Here is a 21,468-nt window from a genome sequence, read left to right on the forward strand (position 1 = left end):
ACCTTTGGGTCACGGGTCATTGGTTTGACCAGCCAGATCGAATGGTTTAGACCTTGCCATGTTAGCACATATATGTATGTATGTATGTATGTATGTGTGTGTGTGTGTATGAATGTATATTTTAGCAATAAATAATGTATAAATATGTTATATGTATATTTTATATTTAATTTATGTTTTTAAATTTTTTATTTATAAAAATATTAAAAATGTAATTTGAGGCCAAAAAAGGGTTTGAACGGTTCGATTGGTTGGGCCAACGATGGCTTGAAAACATTGAATCCATTCTCACTCACCCCAATACCCCTTAGTTATTTCTCTCGTGGAACTTTATATATCTAAGCTCACCTTCCCAATGCCATATCAACCTAGGCTCAGACAAAGAAGGCATAAGATTAAGCAAGCATACCAAAGAATTTGGTTTGTGAACAAGAATTTGGTCTGCATCCTCAAGTTGCTAGGGTTTTAAAAGGGCAGGTAAACTTAGTCAATTAGCTAAACCATAAGGGTAGTTTAATAAATTTGCCCTAACTGTTAATATTAAATCATTAACATTAGTCATTAAGTTATAGGTATTGACAAAATAAAAATATTAATAAAGTATAAATTAATAGAAATTAAAACATTATCTAATGATAATAACTAATTAACTATAAATAATTAATAATTAATATCTAACTAATAATTAATAATAAACAATAAAAAATATTATTAACTAATAAATAATTAACAAAAAATCTAATACTTAATAAACTAAGTAATTAATGAATAAACAAAATAATTATTTTATCATTAATGTAGCTAAATTATTAAATAAAATAAAAGTAATTAAAAATACAAAATAAACTTATTAATTAATTAATAATATATTTAATATTATTAAATCTTTATTATTATTATAATTAATAATTCTTATTCGAGTTAATTTCCCCACTATTTTCCCTCAAACCAAACACTATTCGAAGAATTTCAATTACATCGGTCTCGGGTTAAGGTTCAGAATAAGGGGTGAGCATTTGGTTTATTCAATTAAAAGCCGAACTGAATAAATCAAAAATTTAAAAACCAAATATATAAAATATAATATGTTATATATTATATTATATTATATATTTTACATGCTATATAGCAAAATTCATTTTTTTGGTTAATCGAATTTCTAATCGTAAAAACCGAAACTGAAATCGAAATAGTTAAAAACCAAAAAAACCAAACCGAATTAACTAAAAATTGAAATAACCAAATTGAAGGCCGAAACCAAAATTTTTGGTTCGGTTTTAACTAAATAATGCTTACCCCTACTTCAGATGCATTGATAATTAAACAAATTCCCAACCATCCATTTAAAATTTAACAAATTCACAACCTAATCTCCACCCAAGTTGCACCCTTGGGACCAAGACTTATCGTTTAGATTTAGGCGGCATTTGATAAGTCTTTCCATGTGGTCTTATAGGCTTTGACAAGCTTGAAAGACTAAAAATCGATATTTTTTTGTTTCATAATCAAAAGCTAGGAAGATGAGAAGATACCTGTGCAAAAAGACCCAAAAATATAAAAAAATGTCAAATTTTGAGAAAAGCTCGATATACCAAATCGCTTATCAAATGGCCTGTCTTTAAAAACAAGACTAATAACTCAATATATTTTTGGCCATGTGAGTTATTGGAAGATCTTTCTAAAAAGACTTGCCAATAATTGCCAAACAGCACTTTAATTGAGTCTGAATTTATGAAAGGCTACTTAGTTAAAGCGTGGTAGACCCAACAGCGGCCCATGGGCTGACGGGAGCGATGAAACCTTAAACCCTAGCCGGCATTCACGCGTGTAGGTACGTTTCCCGGATGTTCACGTGTGCAGGATAGTGACGCTGCAGCCCCATCCCCCACCCCAAATCCAAAGTGGTCGAGACTTCGAGACTTCTCTGAAACCCTAAAAACGATGCTTGTCCCCCATCACCTTTTATCTGCCTTACTGTCTATTGTTATCCGTTTTTTTTTTGTTCCTCTCTCAACCGCCAAATTCCTGTGAATTCAAAGCTCCCTCCAGTCTCCTATCGCCTTCTATTTCATCTGCCACCCGCATTTCCCTTTCCTCCATCGGCTACTCGAGGCTTCATTTTGTTTCACAAGGTTTCTCCCACCTCTTTGTTTGTTTTTTTTTTTCTCTCTTTCTTAGATCGTTTTACGGACAGAAATGCAAGCTGAAACCTTGTTTAATATTTGTTAATTCTGGACTGATTTAGAACCGGTTCTTAATTTTGGATCGGGCGGTAATGGACTGAACTTTTCTTTATATGTATATTTCTCCCTCGAGATTCAGTATACGTGCGACTCAATTTGTTGTTGGAAAGGGATTAGGGTTTCGGTCTTCTCGTTATTTTAGAGACGCTTTTCCTGTTTAGGGACTTTTTTAATCCTTATATGTAATTATTTTCGATGTATTATTTAGCCACTCGAAGATTAGTTATTGCCTTGTGTCTATTTTTTTTTTTTTGATTTGTCTAGGGTTAATTTGTGGTTGGCAAGTGTTTGGCATGCTTGGGAGTATTTGATTGCAATTTTTGTCTTTGTTACATATATAAAAGTGTTATTTTTCCTTTATTTACGTGATTATTGTCTTATATTGAGAAACGTTTTTCTTTTTTTTTTTTTTTTGTTCGTGCTACCTGTATTTGGCTATTTGCGGTGCCTTGTTTGTGAAATTATGGCTAGTTTTAGTGGAAGAGCAGAGATTATGATGAATTCCAGCAGATATTCCGTATAACTTGTTTGAACAGCATTCTGGTTTGTTTTATTGCTCGGATATTGTTTGCATGCATTTGAAATTCTGTTGTGCATTGGTTATACGGAATAATATCTTTATCTTGACAAGTGATTATTTTGTTTTTACATTCTATCTGGAGAAATGTTTCTTGTGATGTTGGTTCAGAGCTGGTTTTAAGTAAGACTGAGTTCAGAAGAGAATTTTGAGTAGGTTGAGAAATTGTCTTACCTTTTAATCTCTTGTTATGTTGTGTTTTCTGTTTGAATAAGAACTTTGTGATTTTCAAGTTTTCTTTGCACACTGTTGGTGGTACTGGATGCTTTCTAAGGCTTTGTTTTAACTTCTTTTCCTAGTTTTTCTATGTCATCCACCTTGCTTTAATTTCTTAAAAGAGGTTTTGATTTGTATTCTTTAGAAATGTTTATTTTGGTGGACAACACAAAACATTTAGGAACAGAAACCATTCTTCATTCTTTATTTATTTACCTGTTGCTTAATACAAGTTGATGAGCACAAGACTTTATATGTTGCCTGACCTGATTGCAATTTTCTTGTTACTTTGGGACCATGTTCTTTTTGGCTTCATCTGCAAGTAGACTGACACGATTTGAAGAAGCTCTCCAGAGAAGAAATGCTGATATTCACTTATATAATTCTGGGAAATGTGCCATTTCGGTTAGCATTGCAGCAGTGTCTATATCCGCTAAATAATCACGACTTTTTGAAGAGTGAGAAGATTACATTTGCTTTGATACATTCAGGTCTGTAGGTTTCAGGTGCTAGATTGTACCTGTTCTGGAGCTCTTTAGTTATTATTTTCTCAGACTTGGAGGTTATCATCAAATGTCAGAAAGTGAAATGGCGATAATCAAACCTGAGGTATGTTATATGTGGAGTTTTTAAAAATGTTAATATTTCTTATTTTCAGTGCCATGTTGCCTTTAGAGGGAGAAAATTCAACATTTCAAACTATAGGATGGATTTAGTTGCAGGATATGCATTAATTTGTTTGGAAGTGTAATGTTCAATGTTTAGAGAATCAGACTGGGCATAGAACTGGAGAAGGGAGAGGTTCACAGGTCAGAGGTTCGACTGGGGTCAAACCGTGATGATGTGGCATATACATATATATACTACGGGTCATATAAATACTATATATAATATATATTACAAATTTTAATGTACTTAAATATGATGGATGGATGGCAAGTGTCTTAGTTTTTTAAAACAAATGACTAGGGTTCAAGCCTTTTAACTTGCATTTTCTTTAAAATACGTGCATAATAATGTAATATGTATAATAAATAGTCATTAATTAGCATTAGTAAAGAGGTGGATTAGTGGTAATTAAGTAATCTGTGAAAATTAGAGGTTTTGAGTTCAAATCTTGTTAACAACATTGTAAAATTTCACTTATTTATGGACCTGGGTGGTTTCAAAAAACTGGGACCGGTTCACTGGTTTTCCGGTTAAGCCAATTTTCAGTGGGTTTTGAGCAAGTCCGGTTGTTGGGGTATGACCCAACTGGTCAGGGCCCGGGTCATGGTTCAACTGGTCGGTCTGGTCCGTTTTTCTAAACACTGGTAATATTATTTGGGTATGGTTATGGGATGTGGGCATGGGCACTGGCCTAGGTCTTGAGACCGTCTTGTTCACGTGTGTTTATAAAAGCCCTTGGTCATGTCTGTGTCTCTCAGCCTATCAATCATGATTCTGAATTTGTATGATATACTCGTTGGTTTGACTTGGGTACTTGCTGATTTTGTGTTATCTTGTCTGCCACAGAAATTTGGCACTTGCTTTTGTTTCTTATTTCTGCTGAGACTATGTTTTTAATGTTATGATTTTTTAAGGTCATGAAGTCTTACATCTGGCTCCAAACTGCCGATGGCTCAATACAACAAGTAGAAGAAGAGGTTGCTATGTTTTGTCCCATGATTTGTCGAGAAATCATTCAGACAGGCATGGGATCTTCTAAGAACTATGCCATTTCACTTCCACAAAGAGTCAATCCATCAATTTTGAGCTTAATACTTGATTATTGCCGGTTTCATCAAGTACCGGGTCGCTCTAATAAGGTATAATATGTTTCTGGCTATTTATGAATGTCAGCTGCTCTTTCTTGAGTGCTTTTTACTTCTTCCCTAAATGCATTTTATTTCTGGTGAAATCAGGGAGTAGATAAAAACCAGATATTTAAAATCATGGGAAAGACTGCAATTCCTATTTAAAGTTTTGTTAAAAAAATCTATTATGGTTTACAGAAATATCTTAACTGGATAAGCAAAGAGTGGTTGAGCCAATGTGATTTTTGTTGCCTAGGAACGGAAATCTTTTGATGAGAAGTTCATTCGGATAGATACAAAGCGGTTATGTGAATTGACATCTGCTGCTGACAGCCTCCAGTTGAAGCCTTTGGTTGATCTTACGAGTCGTGCACTCGCACGAATGATTGAAGGAAAAACTCCTGAGGAGATACGAGAGACGTTCCATTTACCTGATGATCTTACTGAGGTTTTTGCTTATTGAAAGAAGTTTCTCTTTTCCCTCCCTCAGTTTTTTAATGTATATTGCAAATATTGTGTGCTTTTGTCTAGTCCACAAATGTTGCTGCCCTTCACCTCATCCCACAAAAATTTTGGAGTATTTGGCTTTTCTCTATATATAAGTTTTTGCACATTTGCATTTTTTCCTTATATTTCTCATGTGGATATTATGGTTCCAGGAGGAGAAATTAGAGCCTTTGAGAAACACTGCTGATGATCCAAGGATCCGGCTATTGAATCGGCTTTATGCAAGAAAAAGGAAAGAACTAAAAGAGAGGGAGAAGTTAAAGGTGATTACTACATCTTTGCTTTTCTGTTCGTCTTCATGCGCATATAATTGAATGCATTATTAGATTCCAACTAACAGCAAGTATGCGTTCCATCCTTTTTCAGAATGTCGAGGTTGAAGAGGAACGTGTTGATGAACGCTCAGTTGATGACCTTCTATCATTTATTAATGGAGGAGATGGAGGTATTACTGAGCAATGTTTTCATTTTACCTTGTATGCAGATCCCTTTCTTTCCTACTTTTCCTCTCTCCATTCCTTTTTCTTCTTATTGGACTTGGTATCATTGCAATTTATCTTAGCTTCCCCACAACTTACAACTATGTTAAGAAACCTTATAGTTCGAAAAACCTAATGAAAATGTTGATGATTCTACTTCGTCTTTGTTGGACCACATCTCTTGAGTTAAAAACCAAATGATGTAAAAAAATGCCTAGCTTTGAACCTCATTTCTAGTGGACACTGGACAGGCACTCTTTGAACCTCATTGACTCTTAATCTCACGACATGCCTGGGGATTGAATGGTCTACAAAGTTTGGCTGATTGTTTAGCGAGGGAAGGTGTAAATTGTAAACAGGAATGAGTTAGAATGTGAGGTGCTGGGTTTAGGATGAACATGTAATATTTCTATAGTATATAGTACTTATATTTCTAAGGGCGCTTGGACTATGGGTAATATATTTCAAAATATTTTCATAATTTATATGAGGCTATGGTAGTTTATGCATTGATTATATGGTATTTTTTCTACCCTGACAGTAATTGCAGAAAATAAGTGAAATCCTAGATCATGGCAGGAAAACCCAGTCAATGAACTAATGCTGGATTGTATTGATAAAAAAAAACTAATGCTGGATCGTCACTTGGAATTGGGTGTGTTGACATGGTTGGCATGGCAAATTGTTTTTTCCTATATTCAGTTACATGTGTGTGTGAAAATAATAATTCTATAAATATTTCGATATATCAAGTAATCCAATTATAATCCAGGTTCAGTCTAGAATTCCATAAATTAAACAATTTTATAGCTCCTGTAAGAAATATAGATAATGTTTAAAATCTAAAAGGATAGTTATAATTTTGTCTTATAATGTTCTAGTAGGTTTAGATTATTTGCCTTCCATGTAATTTTGAATTTACACATGTAATTCAAATACAATGTCTTATAAAGCCTTGGCAAGGCACACCCAAGTTCAGGTGAGATGCATCCAACAAGAACCTTGCCTAGAACACTAACAGGGTTCTGTGATAAAATGAGTGGTTGTGGTAATCTCAACTAATCAAATGATCTGGAAATTGTAATCCTATCATGAATTGCAAAGTGGATCTAATTAAACCAAATTGTAAATTGCAAACTTGTTTCTGAATTTGGAGAAATCTATAGTGAAATATCTAAAAAAGTGAGGAGCATTCTCCACCCCTTTCTAATCTATCCCATTATATCAGTTGTTATGTTGGTACTATCTTTGACTTTACCACTTGCACAATGTAGGTGTAGATGATATAATCAAATTCATTTCTTCAACTTTAGATTTCCAAGTATGAAAAATACATGTTTTGTTTGGCTCATCAATTAATGGAAGATAAACCCAGAAAATGTGCTCTCTAAGTTGCTTCTTTTTTTTTTTTTTTGAAAAAAAGGTAAGGTAATTTTATTAACTGAACCAGAGAAGTACAAGGGGCCCCAGAAAAGAAAAGGAGCAAATTGACTGAGATCAAGATCCCAGACTAAATTACAACTCAAACACACTTTTAGACCTCAGCTGAGCTCCAAGGACCCTAGGCTGGAGACCATTCACAGCTGCAGTCCAAGACACTAGTTTACCCACAGTACAAGAGATAAGACAGTCTACATCCTTTCCTTTGTTTTGAAAAATTCTTCTGTTTCTTTCCATCCAGATGGTACTGATCACTGCTGCAGGAATAGCCAACCACACACCTTTAGCCAGCTTGGAGAGGCCTTGCAGATTCCAACTCCATAACAGGTTCAATATCTTGGCATGACCCAGGATAAACCCTCAGCAGAGAGGAAATGGTCCCATAATTGTTATCCTCTTGAGAATGACCACATACCTCGCATGATAGGCTCTGAATCAGAATACCTCTTCTGACCAGATTCTGTTTAGTTAGGTTTTTATCCAAGGCAACAGCCCAAATTTGGCTCCATATTTTATCAGCAGGAAAATTCACACTGTTCCCACCAGATAACCCTTGGCAAAGGAGTTCATTTCTAACCTATCCACCAAAGGTAGGTATTTGGCTTTCCAAGTTGCCGATTTCCTTTCTAACCTATCCACCACCGGGTCCCACACTGTAGAGGAGGTGCATTTAGCCCCTAAAGGGATGCCTAGGTACATGGTCGGCAGAAAGCCACTCTGACAAGCAAGAACTTCTGCTAAAGCTTCGAGACTATCTACCTTCCCAACTGGAATTACTCTACTTTTTGCCCACTTTACTTTCAGACCAGATAACTTCAAACCAGCTCAGCACCCCAAGCAAGATTCCCAATTGGTCTACATCAGCATCAATAAAACATAGTATGTCATCAGCAAACTGAAGCAACCGAACTTTTTCTCCTCCTGGAACTGATTCAAGCCCATTCCACAGCCCCTTTTCTCCCACTCGGTTGACAAACAGAGACAATCTCCATTACACAAATGAAGAGGAGGGGAGAGAGGGGATCCTCTTGCTTTTTAGGCCTTTGGAGTGCTTAAAGAAGTCAGCCGACTCTTCATTTACTAAAACTTCAAAATTTTGAAGAAGAAACACACTTTGATAGTTCCTCCATTTCTGCCCAAAATTCATCTTTTCAATAGACATTTCCAGCTGACATGGTCATAAGCATTCTCCAAATCCAATTTACAAAGCAGCCCTGGATTACCCTCCCTTTTTGTTGAGTCTCTTAGCTAGCTTGCCTCCAGAACACCATTTAACATCTGTCTGCCTGACACAAAAGCAACTTGATTTTTTGCAATCACAGTACTAAGGACTTTTTTATCCTCTCTGCTAGAACCTTTGCTAAGATTTTATAAAAGCTGTTCAGCAAACTGATGGGTCTAAAATCTTTGATGTTTGTTGCACCTTCCACTTTAGGAATTAAGGAAATGAAAGTGCAGTTCAGGTTTCTTTCCAGAGCAGCATTTTGATGGAAATCTTGAAACACTTCCATCATATCCACTTTCACCACCTGCTAGCACTTCTTATAGCAAAGGCTAGTGAGACTATCCAACCCTGAGGATTTAGGTCCTGTTTGGCATCAATTCTGGGAATTCTCATTCTCAGAATCCTTTCAGAAAAGAATGGATTCTGAGAATTTTCATCCAGAGAATCGCTAGATGTGTTTGGCACAATCATCAGATTTTTGTTTCTTAGAAATAAAATCACATTTGCCAGCAACCAATTTCTTCGAATCGATTCTACAAAATCACATTTCAGAACTACACAATCAAATTTGATGAATAATATAGGTATCTCTGTGGGCTTACATGGACAGATATCTATATAATCACATTTAACATTCAAGTTTGATGAATAATATAGGTATTTATTGAAGGCAGTATTTAATCTAAAAATAAGATAAAATGCAATCAAATTTCAGAACTACACAATGTAACTCAAACTATATTAACTTAGACTAGGAGTTAAGAGTTCAAAGAACATGAAGAATACAGCAGATGAATACACCAATTTCTTGGAATCACTTCACCTTCCACTATATAATACACAATTGTGCACAGTGAAATATTGAAGAACTTGTTAAATCACATAGAGAATATAGCAGATTTTTAATGCAGATGCAGATTTTGAGCCTTCTCAGGCTCAAGTATTAATTTCTTAAAGAGACAGTAGCAGATAGCATGATGGAGTGTCTCAACTAGGCATTCCCCATCATTAATGCAAGAAAATTTCAAAACATGATCCAAACAATCTGCCTCCTTTTCCTTCTACGGTTTTTCCTAAGTATCAAACTATTATTAGGTATGCTTTTGATTATTAAACGATCAATTAAAATCTTATTCATTGTGCAGATCATACAAAAAGAAAAACTTTGGATCTAAGAATTCTCCCCTAAACATCTACCCAAAAGCGGTCCATTTCTTGGTCCCATGGATAAAAAGAAAATTTCCATAAGACAAGAAATTCCATATGCTTTCTCATCATAGTTTTCAAGGCGCCAAGGCAAGGCTAGGCGACTGGGGGTGCCTTGTCGCCTAGTTGCCTAGGTGATGGATTTTTTATGTTGAAAGCATAAATCCTAGGGTAGTTCCCTAGGTACCATAACCATATTTCTTTAGTAATTATTCATGATTTTCATAAAAAAAGTATAGATTTCATATTAAAGTACAGCCTTCATGAAAATCAACATATTCGTGAGAATGAAAGGAAGAAGGAAAATAAAATTCAAAAAGTATAGGGAGTTATCAAAAAAAATTAAAAAAATAGAGGGGCTGAACCCTTATTTTTGTTATAGGAAAGTAAGAAAATAAAAAGTATTGGTAGTATGGAAGAGGAAAATGTGCTGATTAGATAAAATTTTAAGTTCTTCCTTAGTTCAGGTTTTTAAGTCTTTGAGGGTTCAATACAGTATTTAGCAATGTTTGTGTTGATTAAACCCTAAAAAATAAGAAAATAATAAAAAGAAATTAGTATATGAACACACGAAATGATTATTTTAGTTTAATAATGTCTATTTTATAATTATAATATCAAAAAAGAATGAATAAAAAAGTATTTTATAGTAGGAAGTAGGAAACTGCTTGGTGATTAGGCGAGGCGAGCCTCAAAGGGTGCCTTATCGCTTAGGCATCGCCTTGACAACTATGTTTCTCATCAGAACTGAAAGGGAACTAACTTATACATTAAACCAAATTTGGGGAACTCACTTACCATGTATGCTTTTGTTTTTCAAACTAAGAATAGCTACTATATCAGGAAAGCTATATCATTTTTCAACACAAGACCAGAAATTCCATAACTCAAATAGTCTCAAGATTTTCAGGTTCGAAAATGGATTTCAAACCTGTTGAAAGTCCAGAGTTTGTTAGAGGGGGCAAAAAACAGAGAAGCTTGCATATCATAACCATGGGGGAAGAGACCGTATGAACTTACCTATTTACTGTCAAGGTGAGTTGGGGTGTGGGTATATACTGCTGCAAAAGAAGATGAAGATAGCACTCTCTGTTTTGGATGAATGGTCTGTAGACTTTGTAGGGGAAAAAAGGCTTTTCTGATATTGAAAATGAAGGACAATCGTGGTATCTGAGAGATTGATCACCAACTGAGAAGATTCTTTGTGCCATTGAACAGGAGATATGTCAAGTAGAGAAACAACGAAGGACGATGAAAGAATGAAGCGGCGCTGGGGTTTTCTCGAGTTTGATTATGTTTTTGTGAGAAATTACTAGTCTACCCTTTCTCTTGTGTGGTTTGATCATATGTGTTCGTTTTACTTAAAGGACGTAGCGAGAAATAACGGGATGAGCCGCTCTCATCCTAAGAAGTGAAAAAAATTCACTTCACAGAGTCACTCGATTTTGTAAGGGAATCATCCAGATTTGAGATGATTCTAAAAATTGGTTGAACCAAAACATGTTTCTCATCTAGAGAATCAGAAGAATCACCAGAAACGATTCTCTGAATGGATGCCAAACAGGGCATTATCAACTTCCAGATTCTTAACCACTTGCCATATTTCAGCCTCTGTGAAGGGGGCTTCCAGCTTCCTTGGCTGGGACTCTGAAATCCTCCTAAAATTAAGATCAACTGGGAGAGGTCTTCTAGCATAAATCTCCTTAAACAAGTCTGAGAAATAGTTGGTGGCAATACTTTTCATTGCAGCCCCATTCTCTTCCACCTGACCCTCAAATTCCATTCTCTCAAGCTGATTAAACCTATTTCTTGCACTTGCCATCTTGTGGAAAAACTTGAATTTTTGTCCCCCACTTTGAGCCATTTGACCTTGGCTCTTTGCCTTCATTTCAGTTCATCCTTTAAAGCTAGGTTGTCTTGTTACTATTTTTCTGCCAGTCTTCTTTTCCTTTCTTCATCTGATAGTGGACCAGATTCCTCAGCTAAGTCCAATTCATTACTTAAGGGGGCATACCGTTTTTCGGTGATGCATCGGTCCTTTATTCCAAAACCGAATAAACCGGGAAAGCTAAGACCGATAACCCAACCTCATAAGATTGATCTAGTTGTGATGGATGCTCTCTCTCTGCTGTTAAGTAGGGTTTGTTTTTGAAAGCATTTTCCTAACCTACTCACATGGTTTTAGAAAAGGGCGTGGGGCTCTAACATTCTATGCCCATGTTGAGGGGGATTGATCGACTGATTAACTTAATAGTTTCTAGACACCTCTTTCTTTCTGATTCTGAACTCTCTCGGACATCCAACCTACAAGTTTTCAAGGTATCTTAACTAATGTAATCTTTTTTGCAAAAATGGAGGAGTTCATACCTTCTATTTGGAGATTAGACCATTTTGAATTCAGAAGGGGGGCCATCTCTTCCTCTTCAAACTACACATTCTCCTTCTTAAAGGGAGACTTTTTAAATCCTTGCTTCCCACAAACCAGCTGAATAGGTTTATGATCTGAAATTTGTCTAGGGAGAGGCACTTTCTTTATGATGTTAAGAGCATTCTTCCGCCTTGGAGAGATTAGAAACCTTTCCAACTTGACCAATGCCAGGGACTCTTATTTGTTTGAATTGAGCCCCAAGTAGTGGAAGATCAATTAAGTCAATTAGGTTGTTGATTTGTATTGCATCATCATCATTAGCCTTTTCCCCAACTATATGGTATATGTTTGGTTTTGTAGGTGTTTATTGAAAAAATGCCACCACATCAGCACGGCATAGGCATTGGTGTTTATTGCATATGAAACCACTCTTTGGTTTCACCTTTTATCAAATAAACACTAGAAAACTGAAACACTTTAATTTATGTGCATGGGGCATTTGGGGAAACGCCAAATTCATGTTTCCCCCAATGCCTGGGCATTTCCTGAAATGAAATGCTGATGCTGTGCTTTATCTGAGGTAGAAAGCAACTTTATGGGGTGTTACTTGAAATGGCCATAAAACGTCCGACCAAATAGAAAAAGCAAAAAACGTTTAAAGTAGCGTTTTTCAGATAAATGTTCATAAAAAAAACGCCTCTCAGGAAACTCCTACAGAACCAAACATACACATGGTGAAGGTTGCATTTGTTGTAAGCAAAAAGAACTCAAAGCTTCTAATATACTGTAAAAAAAGAAACACATTGTTAAAATAAAATGAAAAAAAAAATCATGGTTCATCCAAGAAGTTTGAAAGTTTTGCCAAATGTTTGACTTAGTCATTGCCATCCAATATAGTTGAAGCATTGCCTAGCTATGATACCTGGATACCTGTACAAGAGTGTCATATCGAGTTGGATACTTCATTTTTTTTAGTGTAAATTTCATATCTAATACCTTGCCATTGGTGTCCTTCCCACATCCGGGTAACATAATCACCTAGGCAACTGCCCGTAAACATCTAGTGGGGGATAATAACCATACACTTCCTCTATATATGTAATGCGAACTTATTTGGATCAATGTGAGTGTATGTAGAGGTAGAGCTAAAATTAGGGCTCATTAACCATGTGAGATTTCAACATTGGGTGGCTCCCTGTTTTTGCCAATGTAGTAATACAATTCATACACCATTTGTTAAAAAAATTTAGGGCTCTTAATCCCTATGTGTATTTGTTTATTCCTTGCATTGACTTGCCTTACAGATTCCTAGTTTTTCTTTAGTGAAAGTAACTGTTAATTAATAACTAAAAAGGGTACATGAGATATACAACAGCCTGGAAAGGCTGAGACAGAATACAAAGGCAAAGTACTGCCAGTAAACAAGTTTTCTCTAAAAGCCCCTGATTTTGCTAGGGTATCAGCAACAGTGTTTACCTCCCTAGGAATCCAAAACAGCTTCGCATTCATTCTGTCCAAGATATATTTAGCTTCAGCCAGAAAGTGTGCTAGCCTCCAAGGTCTTCCTTCCTTCTCCCTTAACAATTCTATTGTACTAGCAGAATCGCCTTCAATGGTTAGAGAGGACATGCCTAACTATTTGGCAAACCAGCATTTTCCTGTAACTGAAGCCAAGACCTCTGCCATGGATTAAATTGCCCAAATCTGACTTTAGTTTAGTGACAAATGTGATACAAAAGGCTCTTGACATGAAGCTCCTTAAAAAAGAGAAAATGCAGAAAATCTGCATAATCATGGTTCCGTCCTAGTTCAAATGCAATGGTTTAGCGATTTGTGTCATGGATAATATGTTGCATAACCTCTATTGAACTGGAAGGTTTTTTGTTAGGTTTTTAAATTGATTCAGGGAACCACAACAATGCTCTAGCCCAATAATTGTAAGTTGTTAGGTTCAAAAATCTTTACACTGAGCTTTTACTGATCAAAAAAGTGAAGAAGCTCTTCATTATGAGCTTAGCATGGAATTTTTTTTCCCAACATTAAATGAGAAGCAATTGACCCTCAGCCAGTTCATACCAGGAATTTTGAGTTGAGTTTCAGCGAACTGGTTTGAAATATTGCAAGAATCAGATTAACTGTTTCAACTATTTTAAAGAGAAACGTGTGGGTTATACTTTCAGCTTGACTGTTATTGTTCAAATTCTGCTTTTCCTTCTCTTCTTTAAAAAGGGTCATAAGAGGAGTGTGGAAGAAAATTTTACTACCTCTACCAATTGGTCCTCTCTCTCTCTCATGCAGTGGCATGTTGGTGCAAAGTACTTGTTCATACTCATGTAATACAGTATTCATGTGCATCTTGGTTACTGCAGAACGGTTATCATGGAATATATCCTTCCATTTATCAATTTCAGACCCGGAATTTCAAAATTGTCTTATCTAAAACTTGGCCTTATATATATGCACTAAATTCTTCTTCAAACAGATTCAAAGGTGCCTAAGACTTCTAAACACAAAAAGAAGAATCGGAGAAGAAAAGATCAAGCGAAGGATGCCTCATCAGACAATGTAAGCAAAAACCATAAGAAGGTTAGTAATTCTTCTGATATTTGTCAGGATATTCTTTTGATTGCACATATCTCATTAAAACTATTAACATGTTGATCAACTTCACATCTTTTAGGATCCAGCTGATCTATCTTCTGTTGAGCCGAGCCCCAGTAAAACATCAAAAATACAAGAGGTTGCAGTTGATGGCCTTGCTGCTAAAGTTGAATTTGATGATGGTGACATTGATGATGAGCTTGATCCTGCAATGAAAGAAGAACTTGATAGGTGAGATTGATTATATTTGAATATTTTGGATAGTCTTGCATGTTTGGCTGAAGTGATGCACAATCATCCACAAGGATGAGAGGTGACAATCCCTGTTCTCCTGTTTGTCCACCTGGGGAGGAACTAGTGGAAAGGAGATGCTAATCCATGGGAAGCCTTGCCTGCAAAAAGCCTTCTATACTTTACAAGAATGTGGTGACACATATTCAAGGAGATCACATGTCCTTGCAGCCAAACTTATTGATAACTGTCATAACTTGCTGAATGAACCATCTAGATAGCTAGGTGACCAAGAATCTTGCATGTGACAGGAATGGTGGTGTGGCTCAGAATGATTGAACATGTTCTTCCCCTCTCTACCCCATATTGATTGGGCAAGTTCCAGCCCAGCATGGGCCTAACTAAGCCTCTACTCTAGGCTTTAAAAAATTGAATAGAAGCTTCTACTGCTAGCATCGCTTTGGTGAAAGTCCAATGAACAGCATTGTACAGAACAAATATGGATTCGAAATGTGAAACATTGCCAATGTAGAGGCTTCCTTAGCTGATTGACTGATTTGGCTGCATAATCTCTCAACTCAACATGGGTGACATAATAGAGGTTGTCTAGGAAAGAAGCCTAAATGATCTGTGTTTATAAACAACCTTGACTTGTACATATGTCAGCCAAAGGTTGTGAAATCTGGTTTTGCTCAGCATTTGTTTTTATTGTTTTGTTACGATAAATTATATGTATATATAATATTATTTTACCAGAAGGATAACATCCATCATGTTCCCCTATTTCAACTTGGTAAAAAGCTAAAGCATTTTAATTCATAAAAAAAGCTAAAGCATTTTAATTCATAAAAAAAAGCTAAAGCATTATAATTCATCAAAAAAAAAAAAAAACTAAAGCACTATATGCTGTTTTGAAGTAGCACCAACAAAAAGGTTATCAGGTTGTATGGAAAGTTGTCTCCACTCAATAGTATGTTTAACTACTGGATATGTTTCATCAAAGGAATGTAGACTTGTTACTACATAAAGGTCTTCAATGTTGTAAGATATCCTTGATGAATACAGGGAGGTAGAAGATTTTGCCAGGAGATTAAATTCAGACTGGCCTGAGAGGATGCAGGAGATTTTATCATCGGGGCAAGAAAGAAGGCATGCTCCCATTTCTATGAATGGGAATGGTTCTTTAAGGAGATACACTGGTACGCCTTCCCAACCCTCCAGCCCCCCCACCCTCCAAAAAAGAATCATGAATGTACTCGAGGTACTTAATACTGCTTATTGTTTGATTAATATCTTTGTTTCTTTCCTTTCTCATAAAAATTTTATTGTATGGATATTTCTTTTCTATGATTTGGCATCAGCTCTTGGTTCATGTCCATGGTCAACTTTGCCTTGGTATATTCTGTTAAATTTCTTAATAAATTTAACTTTTTCAGTGGTTGCATGTTCTATTCATCCACGTGAAGTGGTTGCAGTGTTCTATCATTCTTGTTAACAGAATTATATCTCTGTTCTAATAGTTTTTAATTCTCTCTACAAGTTGTACAATGTTAAGTGACATAGTTAAGTGGTAATCTCAAGTACATAATGAACTTACAAAATAAATCATTTCATATGAGCAGGGTTGGAGCGGAGATGAACTTGCAATGGCCTACTTACAAGGTATCGCTGTTGATGGCTACCAAGGGGGAGGCAAGGCTGTTGGCATGAATCCAAATGTAAGATAATGTCTTCTATTCTTTCGATGGATTGGAATTCAATTCACAGAGCGTCATGTGTGCTCAGGAAGGAATAACATGAGGAAAAGAGAGGAAGTTCTCGTGTTCAAATCTTAATTCTGCCAAGTCTTTGATCTTATGTTGTGTCAATCGGGAAACTTAAGCCATTACATTGGCGTTGCCCATGTAATTTTGCTTGTGAAATCGGAATGCTTCCTCAGCTGTGTAACAATCTGTCATTTTTTGGAGTAAATACCAATTTTTGTTTATTGGTGGGCCTGGTGGCATAAAATGAAGAATTAACAGAGAGGTTATTGAATTGACAAATTTCTTGGCAAAAAGCTATGCTGGCTTACGTTTTCTGTTTGATCAGTGCCACAATTTAATAATTAGCTCGATGGGCACAAATGAACGAGATATTATATAATCGCAAGCATGACGCAGATGTAGAGGTGTAAAACGGGCCGTGCCAGCCCGCGGGCTGTCTCGGGCCATGTCGCCTTCTCCTGGGATAAATAGGGGGTCGGCCTGACGGCCAAGTTCGTGTGGGCTTATGCTGTGCTGTGTCGTGTCGTGGGCCAGACTGGTTTGTGGGTCAAGCCCTGGCCAGGTTGGGAATTAAAAAATTTAAAATTTTAATTTTATATTAACTTTGATGTATATAATTGCTCATATATACAATAATTAAATAGTATAATAATTTGAAACAATTGTTTATTTTATTATATTATATACTATATATTATTATGTAATTATAATTTATATAATATGTTATATATTATTTATATGCAAATATATATAAATAATATATATGGGTCGTGTTGGTATGTAGGTTGTGGGTGGCATGGCCCACTTGATCGTGTTGTGCCAATTTGACCTGTGGACCTAAAGCCATAGGCCTAGCAGGGCCCACACAATCATGTCGGGCCTAATACGGCTCACAGACCATTGTGCTGGACCGGTCCAAATTTGTGTTTGGCCATGGGCGGCACGACCTGATTTACACTTCTAATCTGATGCGGGTGAACACCCAATCGTGGAATATTCACCAACCTTGCCTTATTATGCCTCAATGTGTAAAACAGGCCGTGTTGGTCCGTGGGCTATCCCACGCTGTGTCGCCTTCCCTTGGGATAACTTGGGGGTCAATTTGACACAGCCCACGACCCAAGCCTATGTGGTTCTATGCTGTGTAGGGGTGGATTCGAGCCGAGCCGAGCCAAATAGTGCTAGGCTCAAGCTCGATTTTGAAAAAAATATTTTATAAAAAAAGTATATATAAAAATATTATTTATTTGATATTTAAAAAATTAAGAATTATAATATTTTTATTATATATATATATATTTGAGCCGGCTCGCAAGCCTCACGAATTCAGCTTTAGTATGCTTGGCTCGTTGCCACCCCTAATGCTGTGCTGTCATGTCGTGGGCCTTACTGGTTCTTGGGCCAAGCTTCATGCTAGATCGGGTCGTGGATCGGGTTAAAGCTATTTATTTAAATAAATTGAAAAAAAATTAAAAATTTAGTTTATATAATATGTTATATTATATATATATATATATATATATAATAATATATGCACCGTTCTGGCATACAGATCGTGGGTGGTATGACCCACTCGATCATGCCATGCCGATCCAGTTCGCAAACCTAAAACCCTAGGCCCAACACGACCCATACAATCATGCCGGGCCTAATACAGCCCACAGACCATCATCTTTAACTGTTCCAAATTTGTATCGGACCTTGCCTTATTATGCCTCAACAGCACCTCTGCTGGGGCATGTTACATAGTTAAATATTACGTCAGATCCCTGTGTCTGCATGTGTAGGGACAAGGGAGTACGTTGTTAAAAATATTACCGGTGCTTATCTCCAATGCCTTTCTATGGTCTAATCTACTTCAGAATTCATTTATTAATTTCCTAAATGTATTTATTTCCACTTCTCTTGTATCTTTCTCCCCTTACATTGACCCACACTGAATTATTGCATTATGAATTCTGACGTGGACTGAAATCAAATTTACCCTTATCTTCAAATTGCTGCTTTTAAGGTCAACATTGAAATTTGCTATCAATTATTAATTTTTTGCCTCTTTGCTTTGGCAATTTGAGAACGGTTTTGCTCCCTTTTTGGGTGTAGGTCAAGCCTTTTGCCAAATGTTGATAGTTTATTCGTTTATGCTATTGTTGAACTCTATGGAGTTGTAACCGTTTGACCGTTTGTTGGACAATTTAAGGAAGAAATGAATTAAAAAAAAAACATTTTCTCAAAAATGAGAATGGAAATGATTTAATTGAAGTTGATGGAGCGCGATCCGGCTGGTCTTAGTTGTCCGCTGCCTTGCTTCTGAACGGGGGAGATGGGAAAAGCTCCAGGGGGAACCCGGTGTAGAGGCTCCGAAGCTTAAGTTAGAAACCTTCAAAAGCAAGGTAATACCAGATAGCGCAAAGTTTGCATACATCCGTTGTCGGGGGGCAGGTGGCTCTTATAGTCACTTCGTGCACTCGTCCCGGGGCCTTTGTCAGGTCAAGTATGATTACCCTTGTGCTTATCAATTCGGCCGTCGTCCTTTCTGCTGAGACAGAACCGTCACTGCCTAACCGTCATCTAACTAGAGATGGCGGTGTCAGTGGCGGTGGCAGGTGGCCGTTTAGGGTGCTACCGCCAAATGTCGGATCCCAAGTCAGTCAGGCGTGGCGCCCTCGGGCACGGACTTCCCTAGTGTCAGTCATGGTACGACTTGTTTGGTTTTGGTGCCCAGAAGGTGATGCGAAGTGCTAAGTGAGGCGGTCTTGAGCTCGGAGGTATCTATAGGGAAGGTCAGTTCGGCGAGGGGTATCCCGAATTGTTACAAGGTGGGTCAGTTCGACGAAGTGTATCCCGAGCTGTTACAAGGTGGGTCAGTTCGACGAAGTGTATCCCGAGCTGTTACAAAGTGGGTCAGTTCGACGAAGTGTATCCCGAGCTGTTACAAGGTGGGTCAGTTCGGCGAAGTGTATCCCGAGCTGTTACAAGGTCAGTTTGGCGAAGTGTGTCCCCTTGTTCCCGCCTAGGCTTGGCCCCTTTTGCCGAGCTGTTGTTTCTGCCACGTGTCACATAATAGAGAGGTCGGGCCAAATCTTCCTTCATCAATTGCCCCCCACTCCTTGCGCCGGGGGTCTTGCCATGGTGTGGGGAGTTTTCGCGAGGTAGCTGGTGGATTTGTCCCTTCCTTCGAACATTCACTACACGAGACGCTTTTGCTAGGGTTCTTTCGGTTTCCGAGAAGGCTGGAAACGTGCTTACTCAAGAACGCTGGTGGTTGTGACCGTGCATTTTAAATTTCAAACCAATTCGCGTCGCTGGGACGTGACAGCGGGTCATTTCAAAAAGGCGCGCCACTGCTGTACGTGCGCGTGCGACTGTCAGGGAGACGTGCGGCGCGTCAGTTTCGAAAAGACGCATGTCGAAGCGACGTCGGTTTCAAAAAGACGTGCGCTGACGTTTCGCTTTTTTTCAGAAAGACGTGCGCCAATCACGTCTCGACCTTAAGGGTTGTGCGGTCGGTAAGAACGTGGGCCGTCGGATCGTCTTCGGTCTGCACGGTCGATTCTTGGTTACTGTAGCTATAAATAGTGGGGGACCCCGGTTGTTTTGTCACTTCTGCGGTTTGTCTACTGAGTTCGCCTCCAACCTTTCAGCTCGCGTCCAAGTCTTTTCCAGCTCGCGTCAAGGCTGGTTCTACAGTCTTCACGGTTCTTTGGTTTCTCTTCAAACTTTCCGGTGAGTACTTTCTTGAATTCGTCTTTCCCCATTGTCTAGCTTTGATAGCTCAGACGATTCTTCGAGTAGGGCCGATGTAGGTTCCACCAACCGAGCCGTGTCCCCAGACTGCCTCAGTGATCCTGAGGTGGAGTTTGAGGACTACGAACCAGTAGGTCGAGTCGCTTCGGGCATTTTGGCGTCTACCTCCCGCCGAGGTCGGATGCTAGACCGGTTTGGCCCTTCGACCATGATGCCTGAGGGGATTCAATCCATACTTCTGTCTTACAATCTTCCTGGGGGGTACACATATTTATTCCTTCGGGTAGCTTTCCTTGGGAACACGGTCCCGACGAGATTGTGATTTTTCGAGAGCAGCTCGCTACAGGGTTGCGACTTCCTTTCCATCCCCTTCTCGTCGAAGTCATAAACCACTTCGGTGTCACCATTGGTCAGCTTCATCCGAACTCTATTTGGAACCAGGTGGGGACAATTTCCCTTTTTTGCGAGCAGAACTTTCCCTTAGACTTAGAGATATTCTCCTCTATCTTGATGCTCAAGAGACAGGCGGGTTCTCTTCCTGGGGGGAGACGGGCGTATTACCTTTCTCCTCGCCAGGGTTTCAAGCTTCTGCACGATCTTCCTAATAAGGTCCCGGCTTCGAAGCGGGACTACTTCGGCGTGCGAAGTGCACAAGGATGGCCCTTTCAGACCGGGTGGGGTGAGGCCGCTCCCGATTTGGGCGTAACTCTTGATAAAGAGACGGTGAAGGGTCTCCGGCAATGGGCACGGCAAGGCTTAAAGTGCCACCACTACTTAACGGAGGCCAAGCTTATTGCAGCCGGCCTGAGTTCGGGTAGGTTTCTAGCTATGCGGTTTCTTGCTTGCTTTGTTCATTTTTTTCTGATGTCGAACTCGTTTCTGTAAGTGTGATGGACGTGGAGAGAACTCGTGGGGGGCGTTTGTTCCAAGGTATGAAGAGGAGGAAGCGGGTCGCCAAGCGAACTCATACCGAGCTGCCCCTGGATGAGGAGCCCCAAGCCCCAGACCATACGCCAGAGGATCTGCCCAGGGAGCCCGAAGTGACTCCACCGGTGCACGAGACTGCCGG

General features: G+C 38.2%; 1 protein-coding gene across 7 annotated transcripts; it reads left to right on the top strand.

Annotated features, from left to right (window-relative positions):
- Nucleotides 1-1,830: 1,830 nt before the first annotated feature.
- LOC148879909 (SKP1-like protein 21) lies at nt 1,831-16,934 on the top strand. 7 transcript variants are annotated; one of them, XM_088961643.1, is made up of 10 exons: nt 1,831-2,132; nt 3,363-3,645; nt 4,620-4,844; nt 5,089-5,280; nt 5,492-5,602; nt 5,706-5,784; nt 14,540-14,643; nt 14,738-14,889; nt 15,955-16,088; nt 16,512-16,934. In XM_088961643.1, exons 2-10 carry the CDS (start codon nt 3,610-3,612, stop codon nt 16,526-16,528), a joined length of 1,050 nt encoding a protein of 349 aa, XP_088817769.1. In that variant the 5' UTR covers nt 1,831-2,132; nt 3,363-3,609; the 3' UTR covers nt 16,529-16,934. The 7 variants fall into 7 exon arrangements, 6 of the variants coding, with proteins under 6 accessions (XP_088817769.1, XP_088817766.1, XP_088817767.1 ...); XR_016104386.1 differs by having other exon boundaries at nt 1,834-2,132; nt 15,201-16,088; nt 16,512-16,733; XM_088961640.1 differs by having other exon boundaries at nt 1,834-2,132; nt 15,955-16,150.
- Nucleotides 16,935-21,468: the final 4,534 nt, after the last annotated feature.

The sequence above is a fragment of the Nelumbo lutea genome, chromosome 1 (assembly GCF_056320005.1).
Source record: "Nelumbo lutea isolate HS-2025 chromosome 1, American lotus-T2T, whole genome shotgun sequence".
Taxonomy (NCBI): domain Eukaryota; kingdom Viridiplantae; phylum Streptophyta; class Magnoliopsida; order Proteales; family Nelumbonaceae; genus Nelumbo; species Nelumbo lutea.